General features: G+C 57.4%; 1 protein-coding gene across 2 annotated transcripts in view; it reads right to left on the reverse strand.

Annotated features, from left to right (window-relative positions):
• The window catches only part of LOC133354337 (A disintegrin and metalloproteinase with thrombospondin motifs 3-like), a 78,164-nt gene that overhangs the window by 24,969 nt on the left and 30,806 nt on the right, over positions 1–22,389 (reverse strand). For both annotated transcript variants that reach the window (XM_061571092.1, XM_061571091.1), the window contains exon 4: positions 4,414–4,631. In XM_061571092.1, the coding sequence (XP_061427076.1) occupies positions 4,414–4,631 (218 nt within the window). The remainder of the gene's footprint in view (positions 1–4,413; positions 4,632–22,389) is intronic.

The following is a 22,389-nucleotide window of genomic DNA, read 5'->3' on the forward strand; positions in this document are numbered from 1 at the left end:
GCACCAGACAATCATTTGAGGCCGAGTCGACCGAGGGGAGGCCCAGGACCGGTTCTCCCAGGGATCGCCGGCGTGACCGGCGAACGAGCGCAAGGACACGAAACGTTTTGGACGCCCGTGCAAAGGCAGCGAGGCGGGGGGGCGGCAACCCCCCAAAGTGCAGCGATGGGGGGAGGGGAGGGGGGTTGAAGGGGGGGGGGAGCGATTTCCTCCCCAGCCCCACCACTCACCTTGAGGGCCAGAACATCGGGTACTGTATTTGACTGATCATTAGCAGAGGAAATACAGTGAATGTCTTTAAGTTAATGTAGGGGGTGGGGGGGGGGGGACCCTGTTTAAAAAACGTGGCATTTCAGGACCACCCCAACTTTCTGCCAGAACAAAATGTACCATGCCAATGCCTGAGTGCCCCTCCAGCCCGCATCAGCCCCCTAGCCCACGTGAGCCCCCCTAGCCCCCCTAGCCCCGTCTTCTGCTGGCTCTGCTCAGCGCTGGTAACCGCCCGCCACGGGCAGACTCTGAAAGCCTCTATTTACACAAAGGAGCTATTTTTGAAGATAGGACAAATTAAAGAATCTGCTGTTTACTTTTTGGACGTGCAGCACTGGGCAGCAAAACAAGTGCCCTGGACAAACATGGACGGAAATAGAACGGGACCTAGAAAACCACAAACAAGAACCAAGAGCAGCACAAACACTCCGCTGTCCTGTGAATGTACAAAGATACCCCGCCGTTTCGCCTTAACAGGCGCTGTTAGCGAGCAGCACCGATGAAGGCCGGCACGGCACACGAGGGGGTGGGTGGCCAGCACCCTGCCCGGTCACTTTTGTCTCCCTAGTGACTATGATTACACACCGCACCGGGTGCTCATTTGAGGCTGAGTCGACCTAGGGGAGGCCCAGGACCGTTTCAGATAATCGCCAGGTTCGGAGCGCAGCGCGCTAACCGCCCCCCCCCCACCAGCATCACTCCCACAGCTCGCCGCGGGCAGCCACAACGCTGACCTCTGACCTCCGATCGCAGCCAACTCGGGATGTGAACCCAGAACTCGGCCGCAAGCCAACACAATCCCAAACTCTCAAGTCCCAACGGATTCCCTGCCGCCCCCCCGCCCCCCCACCTCCCCCACGAGGTGGTGTGCAGAGTCATAGTCACAATTGACAGGACCTTAGTCAATCTGCTGCTAGATGAAAGCCTCTCCCCGCACGTTCCGAGGGTTACGGGGGTTGTTTTGGCCGTACTTCACGACGCTGGTCGGCGCGTGTTGGCGAAGGGGGTGCAGCAACACACCGGTCCGGCTGTCGCTCGCCACGGATGTGAGGCACGGCTTGGGAATCGAACTCGGGAAACCGGGAGCAAAGTGCAGTGTGCTAACCACCGAGCCGCCACTCCTCCCCCTGCCAATTTAGGCTCTTACCTGCTCATAATTAAAGTTCTGTCTCTCTAGCTCTTTGTTTCAGTGAGAGAGGGGAGAGGAGGGAGGGAGGGGAGAGAGAGGGACCGAGTTGCGGCGACGGAGATGGAAACTCTGCTGCTTCGACAAGGAGGCCTCTGGAATGCGTCGACGACGATGATGACGATGATGATGACGACGACGGCAACGATGATGACGACGATGAAGATGTGAGTGCAGTGCTGTGGGCTCCTCTCAAATGATTCGTTAACCAAAACAAAAGTGCAGGCGCACGCACGCGCACAGGCACGAACGAACATGCGGCGGTGAGCACACACGCGCACACGCGCACACGCGTGCACACGCGCACACGCGTGCACACGCGCACACACACGCACAAACGCACACACACACACACGCTGTGTACGCGCAGACATGAACACGTGCGCGCGCACGAGGGGCGGCTCGCGATTATCTGGGGCAATGTGAGGGGGGAGTTGGGGGATGTGCATTAGAAAACGTACACGATCCACACACACGCACACAAACGTCCGTACGTGAAACTCACCGAGGTTTCCCTGGATAAACTAATATGATTATTGTTGTTATTCTTGGTTCTTTCGGTAAAGTCACGTAGAAGGGAAATAATAAAATAATATAAATATAAAACAATAAAAATTCTCACGACGTATGGAATGCATATTTATATTATTTTATTATTTCCCTTCTACGTGACTTTACCGAAAGAACCAAGAATATGAATCCCTGCAGTCACGAAAGCTTTCAATCAAAATTATTGTTGTTGTCACGATTACAATTCTAATGGCTCGGGTCTCGGCGCGGCAGCAATTTACAACCGCTCCAGCTGGGCGACTGAAAACCTCCTCCTGAGCCAGTGGCAAAGCATTTTAATTGTTCCACCACCAAACCACAATGGCCTAAGCTAATTTACCCAGGAGATGACGCGGCGGGGACTCCTAAGAGCTCGCAGATCCTGGGATCAGCATCCCGGGTTTCAGACGCGCAGCTCACTCTTACGAACGACTCATCGTCGTCTCTCAATATCTCGCCGGATAAACAAAATAAACGTGAGACTGGATGAAACCACATCATCGAGTGAGGTGAGTCTACGCTCTCAGCCCAGTCCACCTTCTCGCCCATTTCTATAAAATTATTAAACTATTTTTATTTTACCAGGTAAGGCCTACTGAGCCATATAACTCTTTTTCCGAAGCGACTTGGCCACAAATGATAGCTCAACGAAGTGGCTCATCACGTGGAAATTTATAGCAGCCAAAATACTCTAAACACGTGATGTTGATTCTGAATGTGGAGGGGAAAAACCGGAGGATCCAGAGAAAAATCCACAAGAGCACGGGAAGAGAGACACGCAAACTCCAAATATACAGCAGCAGGCGTCAGGGTCGGGATCGAACCCACGACCTCCTGTATACCAGGCGAGGTAGTTAACATCTCATAGCCACAGTGGTGAGATGTTAACACTCTCTGCGGGGCATATGAAACGTGTGGCCCCCAAAAGTGAATTAAAAAAAAAGTCCTCATTGAAGTGACCTCAGAAGTAGTTCTACGACATCACCTTTCAGCATAGCTCTCTGGCACAGGGTGATGCACTGCTGGCTGCAGAATCCCAAACGGGAATGTCTTCGTCTCGCAACGCGATGCCGGCAACACAATTGGAACATAATTGGGGGGTGCGGGGGGTCGATAGGGGAGGGGTGGGGGTGGCGAGGGGGGGGGGGTCCGAATTGGACTATGATAATATCCTGTTGGGGTTTCCACACGGATCATCAAGGGGGTACACCGGGGATCGCTTGCCCCCTCCGAGACACTTTCCATCTCAGGTGGCATCCATCATGCCTCAACAAATTCGAAGCAGCAACACAAACGATTTCCGCTCTTTCTGGGACGCACTCTGGAATCCCGCTGGAATCGCGCTCGTTTGCAAACAACGCCGGTGTTGTTTGAAACTCTAGGACCTCATTAGTGAGCACGGCAGGAGTGGGGGGGGGGGGTGCGTGTCCGGGGCTGGCGGCATGCTCGCTCCCGGAGGGGATGGGTGGGGGGTGGGGGGGCAGCGCCAGGTTCACAGTGAAGGTGCGGGAAAGAGAGCAGAGGTGGAAATTCCACATTGCTATGGCGGTGGGGGAGGGGGTGGGGGCGAGTCAATCCATCGGACAGCTGAATTCGACACGAAGCGGTACTCGCTTTATGTTAACTACCTCGCTAAGTATACAGGAAGTCGTGGGTTCAATCCCACCTCTGACGCCTGCTGTATATTTGGAGTTTGCGTGTCTCTCTCCCCATGGCGTTTGGAGTATTTCGCTGCTACAAATTTCACCGTGATGATGAGCCACTTCGTTGAGCTATCGTTTTTCATCGCCAGGCTGCTTCTGAGAAAGAGCTATACAGCTCAGTGGGCCTTACCTGGCCTAAAAAAAAATATTAACATTTTTTTTAGATATATATAGCTTAAACCCAAACAAGGATATGAACTCGCTCCACCGCTGAGGCACCTGCCTGGGTTCTAAGAGATGAGGGATTGGGATGTGGAATGGGGTTAAGAAGAAGGGAATCGTAGAGACACATGCGGTTTCGTAGACCGCTCGAAATCCAAGTTTGGAGTTCCAGATCGGGCCGTTTCAGCCGCAAGGCGTGTTGCCAGCCGTGGCGTACGCATCAGAAGAATGCGCCGCTGGCAAAGGGAGCAGAACCTCGTCCAAAAGTGCGGGGTTTCCAAGCCAGGCTGCGCGTTGAGCAGTCCTCCTCGCAAGATTTCTCCGCGCACTACCGCGGGCGTCTTCAGGAGTCGAATTCGGAGGGAGCGGAGGGGAGTCGACGCCCGCGAGCGGTGCGTGGCGCAACCCCGAGAGGAGACAGTGCGCGGCACGCGGCGCAAGCGGCTGCGAAAACCTCGCGCGAAGAAACACGAAGAGGAAGGGAGGGAGGGGCACCGTAGTTCAAGCGCAACATGGCGATGGCGCGGCGGGAGAGGGACTCACGATGTTCATGAGCGTGAGCAGGTAGTTCTGCACGTGCTCCTTGCCGTGGAAGCGCACCACCGAGTCGTCTACCGCCAGCAGCACCTCCACGTTGTAGTCCTCGCTGGCCGTGTGCCGGCGGGCCCGCGCCCGCTCCCGCACGCGGTCCTCCACCACGCCCTCGAGGTGGCGCAGGCCGTCCGCCAGCGCGCCCGCCGGCCCGTCGGCCCCCGGGACACCTGCCGGACGACAACGCAGACGCGGTCAGACGGATTCAGAGGGTCGAGAGACGTGGATCTTTGTGGCAGGACACGGGGGCTTCTCATCTGCTAGAGGGCTCCACTACCAGCCCACCTATCGGCCCATCTGCCTGGGACACCTGCCAGACAACGCAGATACAGACACGGTCAGATTAATCCATTTTGAGAGAGCTGTGAAGCTCCAGGATGAGATGCGGGTACCAATCAGCGGCTGCCGAGACAGCGGGCGACAGGGTCCAGAGGTCGTCTTCAACGGCGTCTCCCTGCGCGACCCCGACCCCGACGAGTGGGCGTACCGCCGTTGTAAACGCCACGCAGCGAGGCCTGCTGCTGCCAAGGCGGACCCTGCGCCTCGCCTAGTTTGTGCACTGGGTTGACAGTCTCCAACTTGGCTGAAGGTACACGAGGGATACAGCTCCCCCCCCCCCCGTGTAGCCAACACGGTTGCTGGCAGCGAGCACTCGTGAAGCCCCAACACACCACCTGAGGGGGGTGGTGTGGCCAGCACCATGCCTGACCACCTTTGTTTTCCCAGCACTAATGCTTACACAGCGCACACAGTACTCATTTAGGCATACCTGTCAACCTTATTAACTTATTACAGACCAATGCAAACCTTATTGGGCATCCCGCGCCCTTGTAAATCTCAACATTCATCCATCACAGGAGAGAAACACAAATAAATAGACAAAAAAAAATGTTGCCCACATTGAAACGGATGTACGCCGTATAGACCTGAAAACTAAATTTCCCTGCACAAAAATACAGGTCAACCGTATGGTTTCACAGGGATGTTTAAAGCCGAGTCGAACAAACGGAGGCCCGAGACCAGTTAAGACATACACCACTCATTGTTAACCAAGGCCGGGAGTCAAGATTTTAGATTTTTTTTAACTTGGAAAAATTTGAACCATGACGCAGGCACACAATGGCCTGACTCATTTAAAACGACATCGGGGGAAGTCCACTGTGGATAAAGCAGGTGGCGCAAGGTACTTAAGGTGAACACACCCGCAGTATTAACCGGGGCGGCCTGCCGGATTCAATCCTCTGCAACAACAAGCGGCAGCAACGCAAGCCAGACCCAGCGCGTGAGTGGGCCAAGCCGTAAGGATCTGGTTTGGATAGTATTTGCTCTGGCAGCACATATTCTAATGATCTGGTGTTTTTTTGGGTTAGATCGCGTATGGATGATAACCTCTATTATGGATGATATTGGTCGCAAAAGCTTACGTGTTAAACGGATCTGGTTTGGTATTTGCTCCGGCAGTACATATTACAAGGATCTGGTTCGGATAGTACTTGCTCCGGCAGTACATATACTAAGGATCTGGTTCGGATAGTACTTGCTTCGGCAGTACATATACTCAGGATCTAGTTTGGATAGTACTAGCTCCAGCAGCACATACACTATGGTTCTGGTTTGGATAAGAAGCCAACTTGAGCCTCCAGCACAGAGAGCCGCTCGACCGCAGTGCAAATGTGCGGCGCGGTTAACACGAGCACCGGCGCAACGCATCGGAAAACTCCAAGGATTTATTTGCATTCACACATTTGCGAGTTTAGTTTGATTTATTTTTAACCGTTGCAATAAAACGCCGGGTTTAGAGGCCCGTGTCGCGCGGTGTTGGCGAGGGCCGCTTGATAGAAACGCGGCCTTCAACCGTCACCGTCACCGCGGCGATCTTCGTTAAAGTTGCCGGCCACGGCTTACATCGGTGGCGAGCGATGCCTGAACCGGTCCTGACCCCTGCCCGACCCCCCTTCCCCGCCATCTTCATCAACCGTACTGACCAGCACGGAGAAGTATGGCCAACCGGCATTCACTAATGACACGGCATTTGGAAAGTTTTCATCCAGCAGCAGATTGACCAAGGAGCTGTAAATAAAAGAATATAACGGCATCTCAAAGAGACCGCACCAATTGAAGAAGCTGAAGCTTACGTCGGGTCTGTGTTTTCTCCAGTCGGACGGCAGGGAGCGAGAGGCACAGGGAGGAGGCGGCCGTGCCGCGGCGCTGACAACGACGCTCCGCACGGACAGACTCTCAAGTTGCTCAACCAGAGGGGAGAACTCGAGGGACGAGGGTAGAGTCTCACTCGCGAGCGCAAGTCGGGCTCGCACGATTCGCAAGAGAGAGGCGACCATGGCCAGCGAGGAGGGAGACGCGGGGCTGTCTTAACCCCGGACTCAGGGGGCAGGGAGCTGCGGGGCGGAGGTCCGGCGAGCAGGGGGCTTCCCGACGGCCCCGCCGAATAACGCGCGCCATTGATACCGTCGCGTCCCGGCGCCCCAACCACCCACCCGGCTAACTCTCCCCGCGCCCACGGAACGCCGCACCCGCCGGTGAGCGGCCAAGTCCTCGCGCGCCGTCGCGCCCGCCGATCCTGGCGAGCGGCGGCCAGCGCACCGGCTATCGCCTTCCGGCGCTGGGCTTTGATGCCGCTACAAGGCGGAGAGCACCGGCCGGCCGCAGTCGCCCGGGAACGATAGCGGCGGTGGCGGCGCGATACAAAAGCCGGCGCTGTCTTGCCTGTCCGCGCCGAGAATCCCAACCCGGAGCCAGGCCTCACCCCGCTATCCGGTTACGTGCGACAGTGCGCGCTTGTTCCCGGGCCGGGCCGGCGGAACGCGGCGGGCCGCGGTGCCGGAGTTTCGGCTTTCATGATTGCCGGCAGCGGGGACACCGCGGCTTGGGGGCACGGCGCGTAAAATTATCTTGTCCGCGACGCGTCGTCGGGGGGGCGGGGGGGGCCCTGCGTGGGGACGGGGCGGAGCGGGAGATCAAATGGCGCTGCACACGGCGCCCTTTGTGTCGCCGTCGGGGGTTTGTTTGACGGTTACCGACAAACGCGGTAGCGCCGCCGGCGAGGGCTGGCGAGCGGCCCGCCGGCGGGCACGCCGCCCAAACGGGCCGTCAGCCTCTGCCCCGCTCTGTCGCCGCCGCCACCGCCGCCGTCGTCGCCGCTGTCCCTCATCGCGAGCGACTCCGTGGTCTGCGTGCCATCTGTTACCCCGCAGCAGTTTGGCAGGGCGCGTGCCGCACGTGGGAGGGGGGAGGGGGGGTTGGAGCCGGGGACGATCTCTTCCGTTATAGAGACGACGGACTCCGTAAAAATTAATAATTTATAAATGTGTCGTTAAACTCGCCACCACCCAACACAGCCAATTAGTAAGGTTTGTCACGTAAATAGAACATACCAATTCGTTACTAGTACAGCACACCTGATGAAGCTGGTTGTAATAACTGGCAAAACGTCGGGCTCAGATTGTAAATGTTGTGGCTTGGCTCTCCAACACCCCGGTGGTGCTGCTGTACTAGTGACGAATTGGCACGTTCTGTTTACGTGACAAACCTTACTAATTGGCTGTGTGGAGTTGTGGCGGGTTTAACGACACATTTATATATTTACATGATCTAACCTGTATTATGGATGATATTGGTCGTGAAAGCCTACTGCGTGTTAAACTCCGTAAAAAATTGTGGCGACACAAAAAAAAGGAATTTGCGAACCGGTTACGGGAACGGAAAAAAACGACAAATTCCCAAAACGATGCGGAGGGATCGTCACGCAACCCGCACTGCCGTGTGTGTTCCTGTCGCGCTCACGAGCCTCCAACAACGGTCTAAAAAGAACATTCGAATGTGTTTGGAATACAATCATGGACATCGTCTCTACACGGGGTCACACTGAGTAAGAGTAATGGGATTGTAGCAAATGCACCGTGGAGCGCTGGGCATGCGGGACCCGACTCCTGGAACGAGTCCAACTGTGGAGCCATGCGAGCGGTACCCTGAGCGCATGGCGACGCACGCACGCACCCCGCATGCACCCTGCACACACACACGCAGCACACACGCATGCACCCCACACGCACGCACACACCCTGCACACACGCACGCAGCACACACGCATGCACCCCACACGCACGCACACACCCTGCACACACGCACGCACCCCACATGCACCCCGCATCACACACACACACACCCTGCACACATGCACGCAGCACACACGCACCCCGCATCACACACACACACACACCCTGCACCCACGCACGCATCCCGCACACACGCACCCCGCATGCACCCTGCACACACGCACGCAGCACACACGCACGCACGCACGCACGCATCACACACACACACACCCTGCATCCACGCACGCATCCCGCACCCTGAACTTGTCCACCCGCGCGTCTCTCCGCCTCTCAGATTTGCCACGTGTCTGATTTTGTATTCGTTTGTAAGTCCTCAATGGCTGTGTTTATCTCATGTGGCTGTCTCTCTGTCAAACCTAAATGTATTTCTGTTTGTCTGTCCGTCTCTTTGCTCTATGTCCCAATTACAGGTAACACTCAAGTTTCTTTTGGGTTTTTTCTTTGCTCCACTTAAATAAAAATCTGCAACAGCAACAAAAAAAACGCCCCAAAATATTTCTCGACTGCACGTGAATGTACTACCACCGAGCCGGCTAAACTCCCGGTTTGTTTTCCGTAAGCCAATGTTCACGCTTGCCGTCACGAGCAATTAAAGATCTCCCGGACGGGCGTGCGGCGGCCACGGTGGGGACGGCACGGAGCGCCCGGCCTACGAAGCGCCCAGCTCGGTTCGATGCGACGGCGTGTGTGCGCGCGGCAGAGGGAGACAGCGGTGCGTGGGACGAGCAGGTGGCGGAGCAGCCCTCCTCCTCCTTTTCCGGCCACGGCGGCGACGGGCAGCTCACGTTTGCCCACGCTCCGAACCGCGCTGGCACGGTAGCCGGGTCGGAGGCGGGCGGAATCTGTCAGTTTGTCACGATCTCCCCTCCGGCACAAAACCGGCGTTCATCGGACCGTCGCCCACCGAGAAAACGCCGACGACAAAAAAAGCAAGACAGCCGCGTTTTCACTCGACGTGCTTTTTCTTTTTTATCATGGACGCGATCCGCTTTGAAGTTCTCGCTGCGCCCTCAACGCTTGCTCAGACGAGTGAGGGCACTACCCACGGCGGGAGATGCCAATCAGCGCCGTCTTAATGCCCCCGCTCTGACACACGGGCATTCGCGCGGAACGTGGAACCAAAAAGTGAAAAGCACGCAGAGAAGCGCGCTTCGAATTACACCGCGAGACAGGGAAGAGTTCTCCACCGCACGCGGGCGAGTGACATTGTCCACACTGTGGATAAACGTGGCATGGCCTTTGGCAGGACATGTCGCCAGAAGCGATGACGGACGACGGTCGAGATGAATAACGGAGCGGCAAGCCGAGGAATGCAACGCGTCCGAGGGGAAGTCCGTGCAAGAGACGGGGCGCGATGGCATCGGCTCTCGAGGCCTTCATCCAGCAGTGGATTGATGACAATGAAGACGACGACGATGCGGGCGCTGACACTGATGGATCAATAAGCCATGCGGGGAGACACGGATGGCTGATCCGCATGAGGGACAACCGCCCAAGCGTGACAAGAACTTTCACGACGGCGAACAAGAACGTGACAGCTCTTCGTGTATTTCTTCCTAAACACTTGTGTCTGTACTCGTGGAAAGTAATACACGTGAGAACTGTTTAACATTGCTGGTGGTTTAATCCCAGGCACGCGACGATTTATAGAATTTACCCAAAACCGCTTCGTGCGTTCGCGATATCCGCACGTCGAGTATTGGAGACTTCGAGAGCCAGTTCCGCGGTGGCGATGGCGAGACGAGAGACTGGACGAGACGGACGTGGGAACGGACCGTGACGCGGACCGCGGGACGGACCGCAGGACGGACCATGTGGGGCACGGTGCAGCGGAGACAACAGAGAAGCCGCTCACAGGCGAGACCCGGCAGGTCACTCCTGCAGGTGACTCTCTCCGAGCCTCTGGAGCGTGCAGCTCGTTCAACAAACAATCTCTACGCGAATCGCGACGAGTCATCGAATCGCAGCGGAGGGAGGTGGGGGGGGTGCAGGGCGGCTGCGGAGTTTCCTTCCAATCCGGGGGGCAGGTCGCGGGCGGGCTGCCCCCCCCCCCCCCGTCATAGCCAGTGCCTTCTTAACCAAACCCCCGTTATTTCCACAAACACCAGAGATTAGCCGTTTTACAGCTTATTCATATTGCTCTTCGACGGCTTCTGACAAAGGGTGAAATTGGTCATGCACTCGCTCTGTCTGGCCGCTTGTCTCGTCCGCAGCGCGAGGCATGAACTCTCGCACGTTGCAAAGCAAACCGAGCGGTTCGAACTACGCGCATCTTGAGAGGGGGTGGGTGGAGGTGAGGCTCCGAGGGGAGTGCTGTGACTCGTATCCCCGCTGGGTCACACGGCGCAGCCCACACCTGTGCCCTCACCTGTGCTCCGTGTAAATAAAGTGATACACACCTGATCAACAACAACAACAGCCGCCATTCACCACTGTGGCGGTGACGTCACCATGGCACTCGTGCCAGGCTAGGTGCACAAACCTGATCACACGTGTCCCTACCAGATTATAAGACTGCACACCTCAGGGGACGAAATACGTCTTATAATCCAGAGAATTCGGTAACGATAATGACGATGAATTTAAAAATGAAATATGAAATGCCGCACAAGTGTCTTCTAAACTCTGCCTTTGTCCAGTGGGTGCTGATGCGTACAGTGCGGCCGGCTGTCGTATGTCCATCGGCTGCCAAAACTCGGCGTCCTTCAGCGAGGCCTTGCCAACTTTTGCGCTTAAGTGGCCTTTTCACGAGGCTGTGGCCACACAGCCCTGATTTATCTCAAGATTGGCGTCAAATCTGAAAACCCTCCTCGCATTTTTCCACTTTCCACGTCTCCCTTCCCGTGCACCCACCCCCCTCCCCGTGCCACCCCCAGCCCCCCACCCCGCACCGTCCGCCCACCCCACCCTCCCCAGTCCTCCACGTCCCCTCTTCCCCCTCTCCCCTCTCTCCCGGCAAGGCCCCATTCCAGCCCCATCAATGGCCCCTCTGCAGCATCCAAACCAAATCAATATTTTGCCACTTGGATGAGGCTTCTATTTTCTTTCAAAGCTTATACTATTACTACTACGACTATATACCGGGGCTTTTTTTTTTAGTACAACACAAGGGCGCACGCACGCACTTTGCCGAACGCCCCCGCGTTCAAAGCGAAAATCGAATCGTTTTTTTTCCCCCTTCCTCGTTCAAAGTCTGTCCTCTCTGTGTTTTTGTCCAGGACCGGCGGCAGGACCACAAGGGGGCCTAGACGGGGGGGGGGGGGGGGGGTTCAAAGCCGAGCTCCGCTCTCAGACGACGCTCCTCCTCAGACTCGTAAATCACCCCCCCCCTCACCCCCATTCCTGACCCCGCTGCGGGTGACGACGGGGTTAACGGCGCAGCCGACGAGCGCGCAAGGCGGTGCGACTGCACGGAGGCTGGAGCTCACGGGTCCAAGGGAACCCAGGTTCTGGGCTAACAAGGGGGGAGGTGAAGGATTGGGGGGGGGGGGGAGTCGACACTGGTGAGACTGCACCGTCAGTTAAAATCCACACCATTTTTGGGGTACATTTCCGCCGTGTGATTTAAACACCGCCGGGAAGTTGGCCCTGAGCGAGTGTCGGCACAGCGAGTGACCCCGTGACCTCACGGCTGTTTGCGGGGTCGGCCCAAATGATGATTATTCGTTTTGAGATAACCGTTATCGAGAACCAGCGCAGGACCCTACGTGTAAATTAAGGTCAAAAGGTCATCGTGACCAATGTCACCGCACTTGGCCATCACTTCCTTCCTTGCGCTCGAGCCCGCAGTTTTGTCAAGTCGACATGTGACCTTCGAAGTCCACTCCACGTCCAACCACCGCCACCGGCGCCTGTGCACGAGCTGCTCCACTTTCGCGGTTGCCACTCCGTAGCTCGTCTCGACCGCACGGCATTGCCGTCCCTCCGATCTACGAGGCGTCCCCGCCACCGCCGCGGTCGCTGCGCGTGCAACGTCGATCGAAGCGCCTGACGGGACGCACGCGCGAAGGAGACGTTCCATCTCTAGGGATTAGTCTGGGTGAATTTTGTCCAAGCCCTGTTTGCGTTCAACATATACGGACGCGACAGGGGATTGTGCCCATTCACGCAGGAGGAGGCAGCCGGGGGGGGTGTGAAGGCAAGGTGAGGAGTGGGGTGGGGGCCGTGTGGGAGGAGGAAGCCCAATGAAGGGGGGGGGTGTGGGCTGGTCAGGCCGTTGTGGATCTCCGCAATTTTGCTCGGTCAGCATTCTCAAACAACCGCCAAACGGCACGGCCGGACTTGCACACACGCGCGCCGGGAAACGCCAGGGTTCACCAACAAGGCGCACAATGCGTCTAGGGCAAGCGCTCGCGTATCCACGGCAAACGTTTACAGAGAGGGCCCTGAGTCCACAGTGAGAAGTGTACGGAGGCCGGAGGTCGGTCGGCCGGTCGGGTGGAAGGAAGAGGCCACTGCCAACCCAGCACAACACGGGACGACTCGTGTCTAGGGCAAAGCATTCACACGGAGAGACGCGGGGTGCCAGGGAGTCACTTATTTAACCGGTCCAAAGAGTTTTTTTTTTTCAGGAGGGTCCTGCTACGTTGGGATGTTTGGCTAACACCAATGACACACTGTGCCTGTGTGTGTGTGGGTTTAGCTCAGAGCAGAAACCAGAGAACACCCAATGCCGAACAGGGGGAGAACTTACAAACTCCACAAAGACGGCGAGAGTGCGAGTCGGGGAACCGAACCCAGGTGCTCTCTTGCTGTGGGGCGTGAGCGTTACCGCTGCGTGCCCCCCCCCCCCTAACCCTGCCGCCTGAAGGAGTTTGCCACTCACATGTCGCCCTCTCACCCCACCACTCGGACAGCACAAGTCGGCGGCGGGAGGGCGGGGGGGGTTCAACTCTCACCAAATTGCCGAGCATCCAAACGAGCAGTGCCGAGCGGCCTCCGGCCACAGCCGGATCCCCCCCCAACCACGGGCGGTAGCCAGAGGCTCACCGAATATTGTCCTGGGTCGCCAGTAGACTGGAGCAGGGGCACGTGACTAGCAGCAGCCACAGCCACAGCGAGAGGCATGCTGCTGGACGCGGTGTGCTGGGGCGCGCAGATATTATCACGGTCGCCGACCACGACACGTCTGGGCTGTATCTGTGGCTACGACTCGTCGCTTGCCGCCTTCTCCGGGATACCAGCGACCTGGAAAATACTCGGCGAGCAATTAAGCCCTGGGGCACACAGGCCCCTACCGCCAGGAGCGCCACGGACGGCACGGAGGCCCCCGGCACGCCAGGGGGCCCCAGGCACGGGGCGCTGGGCGCCACGCTGCACGCCGGCGGCGGCACAGCATGGCGGTGACGTCACCACGGCGCTTGTGCCAGGCTAAGTGCACTTTAAGGCCACGTGAAGTGTCAAACGCCCGCTGGCAGGAGGTCATGGGACAGACCCGGGTGCCACGGGTTGACTGACTGAGATGACTGGCAGCTGCATCATCTGTGACCCCCCCCCCTACTCTGCCAACTGGCGGATCACACACACACACGTTCGTGAAATACCCTCCATACCGAGGTCCCTATCATACCCTGACTTAACGCCAGAGTATGATGGCAGTACAGCAAGTGGGTTGATTTCCATCTGTATCCCATCCGTATGGGCACTGAGCGTCACCTGCCTACAGTGTCCGATTTGCCTCCCATGGAATTAGCAGATCATCCCAATGTAGAACCGCAGAGCTTGGGTGACGGTAGGTAGCGCCGATTCTGGCTGACTTTCCGAAGCGCTTTCCTGTGGTTTGCCACTGAGCCTCCGTGCGAAAACTGCGCGCGTTACCAACTCTGCGGCAGAGTTCGCATTCACCGCGCTGCCCCACGCAAACATAACGGTGTCCGTACTACATTAGCAGATAATTATTGTTGGGGGGGGTTTTTTTTTTGCCGCTCATTTTCGTTTTGAATGCCCCCACCATAAGGGCCATGTGGCCCGGTTTCATATTTTTTGTGCGAGAGTCAGGGGAGTGGGGGGGAGGGGCAAGGGGGGTGAGGGGCTAAGAGCAGGGCCCTAGCCTCTGACAATTTGAAACAACCGCGTGGGCTGTAAGGGGAGAAGGCAGACACAAACGAGGCCTCATTAGCGCCACTCAAATTGAGCGTAACGAGCTCTAACCGCGCGGACCAGGGCGGTTAATTTCACACAAAGTCAATCGTGCTCAGAAAAAAGACACGCACGCTCAGAAATGCTCACACGCGCTCAGAAACAGACACACTCAGAAACACACACACACGCTCTCAGAAACACACACATGCGTGCTGAGAAACACACACACACGCTCAGAAACACACACGTGCTGAGAAACACATGCACGCGTTCAGAAACACACTCACGCTCTCAGAAACACACAGACGCTCTCATAAACACACACACGCTCAGAAACACACAGACGCTCTCAGAAACACACACGCACGCTCTCAGAAACACACGCACGTGCGCAGCAGCAGCCACGATCGATCCACTGTTGGATGAAGGCCTCCCCAACCCGCAGCCGCCTCTCTTGATCCCACGATGCAACGAACTGGCGAGAAACCACCCCTCCCCCCCGCCGCAAACACGAGGCCCTCGGGTTCCATCGCTCCATCTCCACGACGGGCGTCCCCTCTCGGGTGTCCCCCCCACCCGCCACCTCGACGCGGCCGCCCGCCGCGGCGTCAAGAGCCTGCGTGCGAGTTCTCTAATCCGCGCCTTCCTCTTTCCCCCGGCCTCGCAGGGGTAATTTAAGACGCCCACGCACGTCCCCAAGCTCCCGTGCCCACTACCCCATCCCTGCCGTCAGCTTCCGCGAAGACGGGGGTCCGAGCGAAGCCCCTACGCGACGCGTCTGTTCTGTGCCGATCTTCTTGTGCCGTTCCTGTCCTAAACATTTCTTCTGCTCCATGCCCTTATATATACACACACACACACACATAAATGATCTGTGTGTGTGTGTATATATAAGGACATGAAGCAGAAATGTTTGTTTTGTAAGCAAAGATGAATCCTCGTTTACAGAACAATGAACAGAATAGCAAAGTGTCTTGCAAGTGGCCTCGCGGATTGACGAAGGGGCAGGAGACAGAGGTCGCAATCGGGTACCCGATACCCGTACCCTACCCGATACCCTGGTGCGGCCGGGTACGGGTAGGCCGTGAGTCACTGGTGAGTAACCGTTTGTCACTCATTTCCCAACGTCTTGTCTCTTCTCACAATTCAAGTTCCTAGAATCAACCCACTCGCGCCTGCAACATGGCTTCATCCCAGAGGTCGCAATCGGGTACCCGTACCCGTACCCTACCCGATACCCGGCCGGGTACGGGTAGCCGGGTATCGGGTAGGGTACGGGTACCCATTCGCGACCCTGGTGCGGCCGGGTACAGGTAAGGAATCAAAACCCGTTTGCGACCTCTGGCAGGAGATGGGCCCAGCGACACGAGCGGTGGCCTCGATGCCAGCAGCAGCAGCTGCAGCAGCAGCAACAGCAGCAACAGCAACAGCAGCAACAGCAGCAACAGCAGCAGCAGCAACAGCAGCAACAGCAGCAGCAGCAACAGCAGCAACAGCAGCAGCATCAGCATCAGCAGCAGCAGCAACAGCAGCAGCAGCAGCAACAGCAGCAACAGCAGCAGCAGCAGCGCCACTCAACGCCAACTTCTGCAACCGCAGGCAAAGGTCAAGAGGTCGCCACGGTCTCCACACCTCACCATCTCTCCCTTGGCCAGTCGACAGCCAACCTTCAAGGTTGACCTCGCAGGCGAATTGCCACCACCTGGCTTTGGGGTCACCAACCTCTCCAGTGCCCGTCTCGGTGCCCTACCCTCCTCTTTCACCCTGCACTCGTGTCCCGCCCATGGCATCCTCCTCTCCTCCCGATTACACCTGCGGTGCTTTTCTACCACGGCCGACCCCCTTCCTTCCGTTAAACTTTCAGCGTTCTCCGCTTGCACCTGTGTTTAAAGGCAGGTGCTTTTTTTCTCAGCTGCTGCGGTTAAATTCTGGCTCCCCAGTTTCCCTCCAAACCAAATCAACCGACCCCCCCACCACAGCCCCCCACCAACCTGAAAGACAAACCAAGCCTGCCCCCCCCCCCCAAGATAAAGAGTTGTTCACCTTAACCCTCTGCAAAGTCACCCAACGATAGACCACACCCCCCCCCCCACCATTCCTACCCCTCCCTCCCCTAATCACCCCCCTCGCCCCCCCTCCCCCCACTCTAATTGATGGAACTAATCGCACCAATTACTATTGTATCAACTCGCTGGTAAACTGCAAAAACAATTCTCACAGCCAAATATAGCAGCCATTGGACGCTATGTTTACGTCGAGTGACGGACCAAATTCTCAACAACAGCAGCAGAGGCCCAGCTCCACGTACAGCAGTGACGACTGCTCCGGCCTCAAGACACCAACCCCCCCCCCTCCCCCCCCCCCCCAGGCATCCGCCAAAGCCACCGCCGTCGCCTCCGACCTCTCCCGACTCTCCCACGGCGGGGTCACGTCGGTAGGCAACCACGTGGCCTCTCCTCTGCAACTCCAAGGAGGCGGCACGAACGGGCCAACCCTGACCGGGCGGTCACGGGGCGGGGGTGGGGGGAACGCGGCGCGGAGGTCGGAGGTCGGAAGAGACCTCCCCGGGGCAACTGGGATCGCGATGTCGCGTCAAACGTGCGAGCAAACGAGGCAGATTGTTGACCGACGCCGCGGTGGCCACGGCCTGGCCCCCCGGCTGGGCCCCCCCGCGGCTTGGCCCCGGCGCCCAGCGACCGCGTCGAAGATGCTCGCCAAGCGACTTGGCGAGATGTCGGCACATTCGGCGGCTCGGCACCAAACCCCGCGGGCGAGCGTCCACGTCGCCGGACGCTCGGTTTTCACCGCCAAGGCTACGACTCATCATCGACGTTTCGGGCAAGGCCACGTCGTGACCCGACCACGGATTTCTGTCGTTATAGAACCCTCCACCACCCGACGCAACCAAACGCATTAAACAGTCACGTGCACAGGCGTCGTTGGTACATCACCCAAGCCGGAGACGCCGACAACCTGGGTTTGAATCCGGGTTTCAAGCGGCCGTGCGGTCTGCAACCCCAAAAGCCACCGGTGCTCCCCTTCGAGCCGCCCCCCACCTCACAGCTTTACCCAGAAATCGGCAATTGAGCACCCGGCGGGCTATCCCCGCCACGCTTGGCCAACCCTCAGCGTTGCTCCTTCCGCCGCCACCTTGACCGCGGCGTTACTGTGCCAGCACGACGGCGGGATGCAGGGTGGCGCTCCCCCCTCCCGCCGTGCAGAGGGGTAGCGCCGAGGTCTCTGGGCGCCGACCGCCGACGCAAATAAATAAATAAAGCTCGCCGTCGTCTGATGTGCGCGAGTTGCTCGCAAAAAAAAATAAAGAGAGGATATTTAATATTTATTTCATTTCATTTATTTACTTATTGAGAACATTGTGCCAGGATGCGTGGCCAAGAGGAAATGCGCCGTTTACAGTGGGCTCCCCGGTGAAGGCTCGACGGCTCTGCGTCAACTCGATCGCGTGGACCGAGGCACCAATAGCAGACGCTGGGTGCAGCAGACGCTGGGTGCAGCAGACGCTGGGTGCAGCAGTGCACGAGCACAGCTGCCCAGCGCTAAGCGACGTGTGGACCCGGGGCTCCTGTAGCGCGGGACGCGCAGAGGTTCACTCTTGAGCCTCGACGAGCTCGACGGCACCTGGGGACTTCTCCGCATCAAGCGGTGCAGGCTTCACCAGGTGGGGATCATTCCACCGCTGGCAGCGCGGTGATCACGACGATGGTGATGACAGTGACGATGATGATGCCAGAGTTCAACTATTGTGGGTGCTGTGATTTGGATGATGACGATGTTGATGATGACCTAAGAAGAGGAGGGTAGATTAGACAAGGGTCCCCCCATTTGAGTCCTTGCACCAGGGCCCATGACACCATCACTCACTCTCTCCCCCTCACTCTCCCCTCTCTCACTGGCCTCACTATTCCAGCCCCACTCCCTCCCTTCCCTTCTCCCTGGGACTCCCTCCCTCCCCTTCTCCCTGGGGCTCCCCCCCCCCCCCGCCGGACTCTCCCGCCCGGCGATACACGTTGAAGCGATTGCGAGCCTGTGGAGAGGCCCGCATCTGCTAGCGCTTAGGGATGGTGGCGGCACTAAGCCTCTGGGTGAGACGCAGGCCCACCTGGGCAGCGGCCCCCATGCTCGCTCCTCAGTAGGTGAAACGTCACACCGACCGGCGCTTTTCAACTCGCGCACGCACACGCACGCACGGACACACGCACACGCACAAACACATGCACACATGAACACACACGCACAGGCAATTGCACACACGCATTCACACACGCATTCACACACGCATGCACAAACGGACACGCACACAAATACAAAGATCCCCCGCATAGCCTTAACAGACTGTTGGGGCAGGTGCTATATGCGAGCACCTACGAAGGTCGGCGCGGGACACATGCCCGGCCGCTTTTGTCTCCCCAGTGGCGATGTTGTTACACACCGCACCAGGTACTCATTTGAGGCTGGGTCGACCTAGAGGAGGACCCAGGACCAATTGAGACAATCGTCACCGGTGTTGGCCGTGAGCGGGAATCAAACTTGGGTCACCGGGTTCGTAGCGCAGCGCGCTAACTGCTACGCTACCGCTCCCCATTAAGAAATATATATTCAATGTATTTCTGCAGTAAATATCAATCAAATACCAATTTGGGGTCTCAAGGGTGGGTGGGAGGTGGTGGCCGTGGGAGGGGGTGGGAGGGGGTGGGGGGTGATAGCTCCCATTGACCCCGTCCCTTGGATCTGCCACCGACTCGAGTCCTCGCTCTTCCCTCGCGCGCTGCCCACGCTGCCCACGCTGCCCACGCTGCCCACGCTGCACGAGCTGCACAAGCTGCACACGCTGCACACGCTGTACACGCTGCACACGCTGCACAAGCTGTACACGCTGCACACGCTGCACACGCTGCACAAGCTGCACACGCTGCACACGCTGCCCATGTTGCCCACGCTGCCCATGTTGCCCACGCTGCCCATGTTGCCCACGCTGCCCACGAGCGACCAGCGCTCGAGTTCCAACTGGACGCGTCAGCCACCGTGGATCTAACCAGGTGGCAGGAAACCGAGACGTCACGACGCGTCTGTCATTGGACGAATCATATTCTCACTGTGGCTACTGGCACCGTGCGGGCACGGCACGGAGAGACGTTTTCCGTTGGCAACTCTCACCAGAGAGCGGCGCATCACCCCGTGTTGGAGAACGGCCTGCGGAAGGCGATATCGGCCGTCTTGTGCGGTCCCTCCGAGTGACCTTTGAAGCGGCACCTTCCCCCCCCCCCCCGCCCGCCCTGCTGCTGCAGGGAATATTAGCCACGCGGCAATCAAACGGACTTTTTTGTAACTCTTAAGAAAGCTGGAGTCGCTCCAAATCAAGCGTAAAAACCAAATGTAACGCGACGGGGGATTTGCGCAGCGATCGGTGACCGCGCTGTGACCCACCGACTCGCTACGCTCGTCACTGCGGTTGTGTGGCCGAACCCTTGGTGCCAACCCAGTTGGAGCCCTCCTTCCCCGGTGCCAACTCGGCGTCTCTGACCCCTGGGCCACCGTGACCCGTTTCCCTGCCGCTCCCCGGCACCACCCCCCCCCACTCCTCTGCAAGCGCGTTTCGCACAGAACCATCAGCCCTCCGATCCATCGCCAATAGGGTCACATACAAGACCGCCTGCCTCTGCCACAATGCCTTCATATCCGCCTGCCCACCCCGTACCTCTCTTCGTTATTGACAACTTGCAGCTCAGCACACGGCAGATGCCTGCGCAGCGCGACTCACGACCTCCTCTTGATACCAAGATCCAGGATGGTCGTCGTGTCTATGCGCCGCTTCTCGGTGGCAGCCCCAACAGTCTGGAACGCCGTCACCCCTCTGCACATTCGAAGCATCACCTCAATCGCCTCTTTCAAGAGACTTGAAAACTCACCTCTACAATCATGCTTTTGCGCGCCTCTGAGTTGCGGCCACTACGTCTGCAAATTTGCGCGCGTTTTTATAAATTGAACTATTATTATCGGGAGACGCTCACCTCCTCATCCTCCTTCAAGATACGGCAGGGCGAGCCACGCGCCGCCCGCCCGCGTTCGCTCGGCGCAGCTGGCGAGCGAGCAGCTTTTTTATCTCGGACGCCATCTCCATCCCTGAAATTCTAAGAATCGCGTGTGCCTCCAGAGAGCGCTTTTCATTCACCGTGCATTTTTGAGTGAGCGTCTCTCCATGTAAGCCCCCCCCTTGCCAAATCTCGCCCCCCCCCCCCCACCCCCCCACACCGCGCTCCACGCCAGTGCTGCTCACGTGAGGTTCATAATCAAAACACTGCCCTATTGTATAAGTGGCTACTCTGCGATAACAATAATAACACTCGAATAGAAAATGCCCATTGCGCTATGTGGATCATCATCACAATCATTGGGGGTTTAATCAGTGAGACATGCCCATATACCGACTCTGTCAGGGGCAGCCCACAGTGAGATATGCGTATGGAAAGAGATCCATTTGGGGCTCATCAGTGAGAAGCCTTGCCCAGATGCACCCACAGTCGAACGTGGGCGACAGACCCATCGTTGGACCCCTGCAATCCGACGCGTTACTGCAGTGAGCGCAAGCGGCAATAACTCGCGTTGACGATGCTTCGGCGCGCTTTATACGGTACGCGAATATATATATATTTTTTAAACTAGAAAGGCACTGTGTGTGTTTTATGGACCGGATCGCATTTCCCATAAACCCCGTGCAACCCCCGGGCCTGCGACGACACGACACCGGGGTTTACGACGCTCGTTTCTCTGCGCGATGACGGCGGCTTAGATTTAACGGGTTGATGAAATCGACAGCAATTACATTAATTGAGTTTAATGGGATTCTCGTTACGTAAACGGCCGTGTGATTTTTCATCGGAAGGTTTATGAAAAAATGTAATAACAGGCGACGTAAACAAGATGAATATTTTTCAGGTTTTTTGGGTTGGATCGCGTAAATATATAAATGTGTCGTTAGACCCGCCACCACCCGACACAGCCAATTAGTAAGGTTCATCACGTAAACAGAACGTGCCAATTCGTCACTAGTACAACACACCGGTGTGTTGGACAGCAAAGCCACAACATTTACAACCTGAGTACGACGTTTTTCCAGTAATTGCAAAGAGCTTCATCAGGCGACAGCCAGATTTGTGGAGAAATCCTCCTGTTTCGTTCCTTAAACAGAGGGGTAGATGTGATGACATCGCTTGTGAGCTCCTCTTGCGTGAAGTGGGGGGGGGGGATTCATGAATGCGTATAAATGGCTATGGGTATCCGTTGCCATATTTGTCATTCATCCCGTTACGTCGCTTTAGAAAACACGCCGTGAACGACACAGTGACGCAGAAGGTCCCTGGGGCTGCAAGGACCTCCCCCCGGTCCTGCGGCTCATGGACCACAACCCCCGAACAGGAGCGCGTCGTCCACTGTGCAAACCACGGCGACGCACCACTCCGCTGCTTTGGACGCAACCACCGGGGGGGGGGGGGGGGAATAAACAACCCCACCTCGATGGAGAATCACAGCTGATGCTCGACATTGACAAGATCAGCCACGCGAAACGAAAAATTAAAAACTAGAACAAAAAAATCTCCACTCGTGTCAAGCCTCAAATCAGCCCATCATCCATTTCCGGACCGATAAAATGGGTACCATTCTGTTTCGTCGCTCATTCCGGGCACTGGGAGTTTAG

This window comes from Lethenteron reissneri, chromosome 47 (genome assembly GCF_015708825.2).
Source record: "Lethenteron reissneri isolate LAM-NWPU_2019-01 chromosome 47, ASM1570882v1, whole genome shotgun sequence".
Taxonomy (NCBI): domain Eukaryota; kingdom Metazoa; phylum Chordata; class Hyperoartia; order Petromyzontiformes; family Petromyzontidae; genus Lethenteron; species Lethenteron reissneri.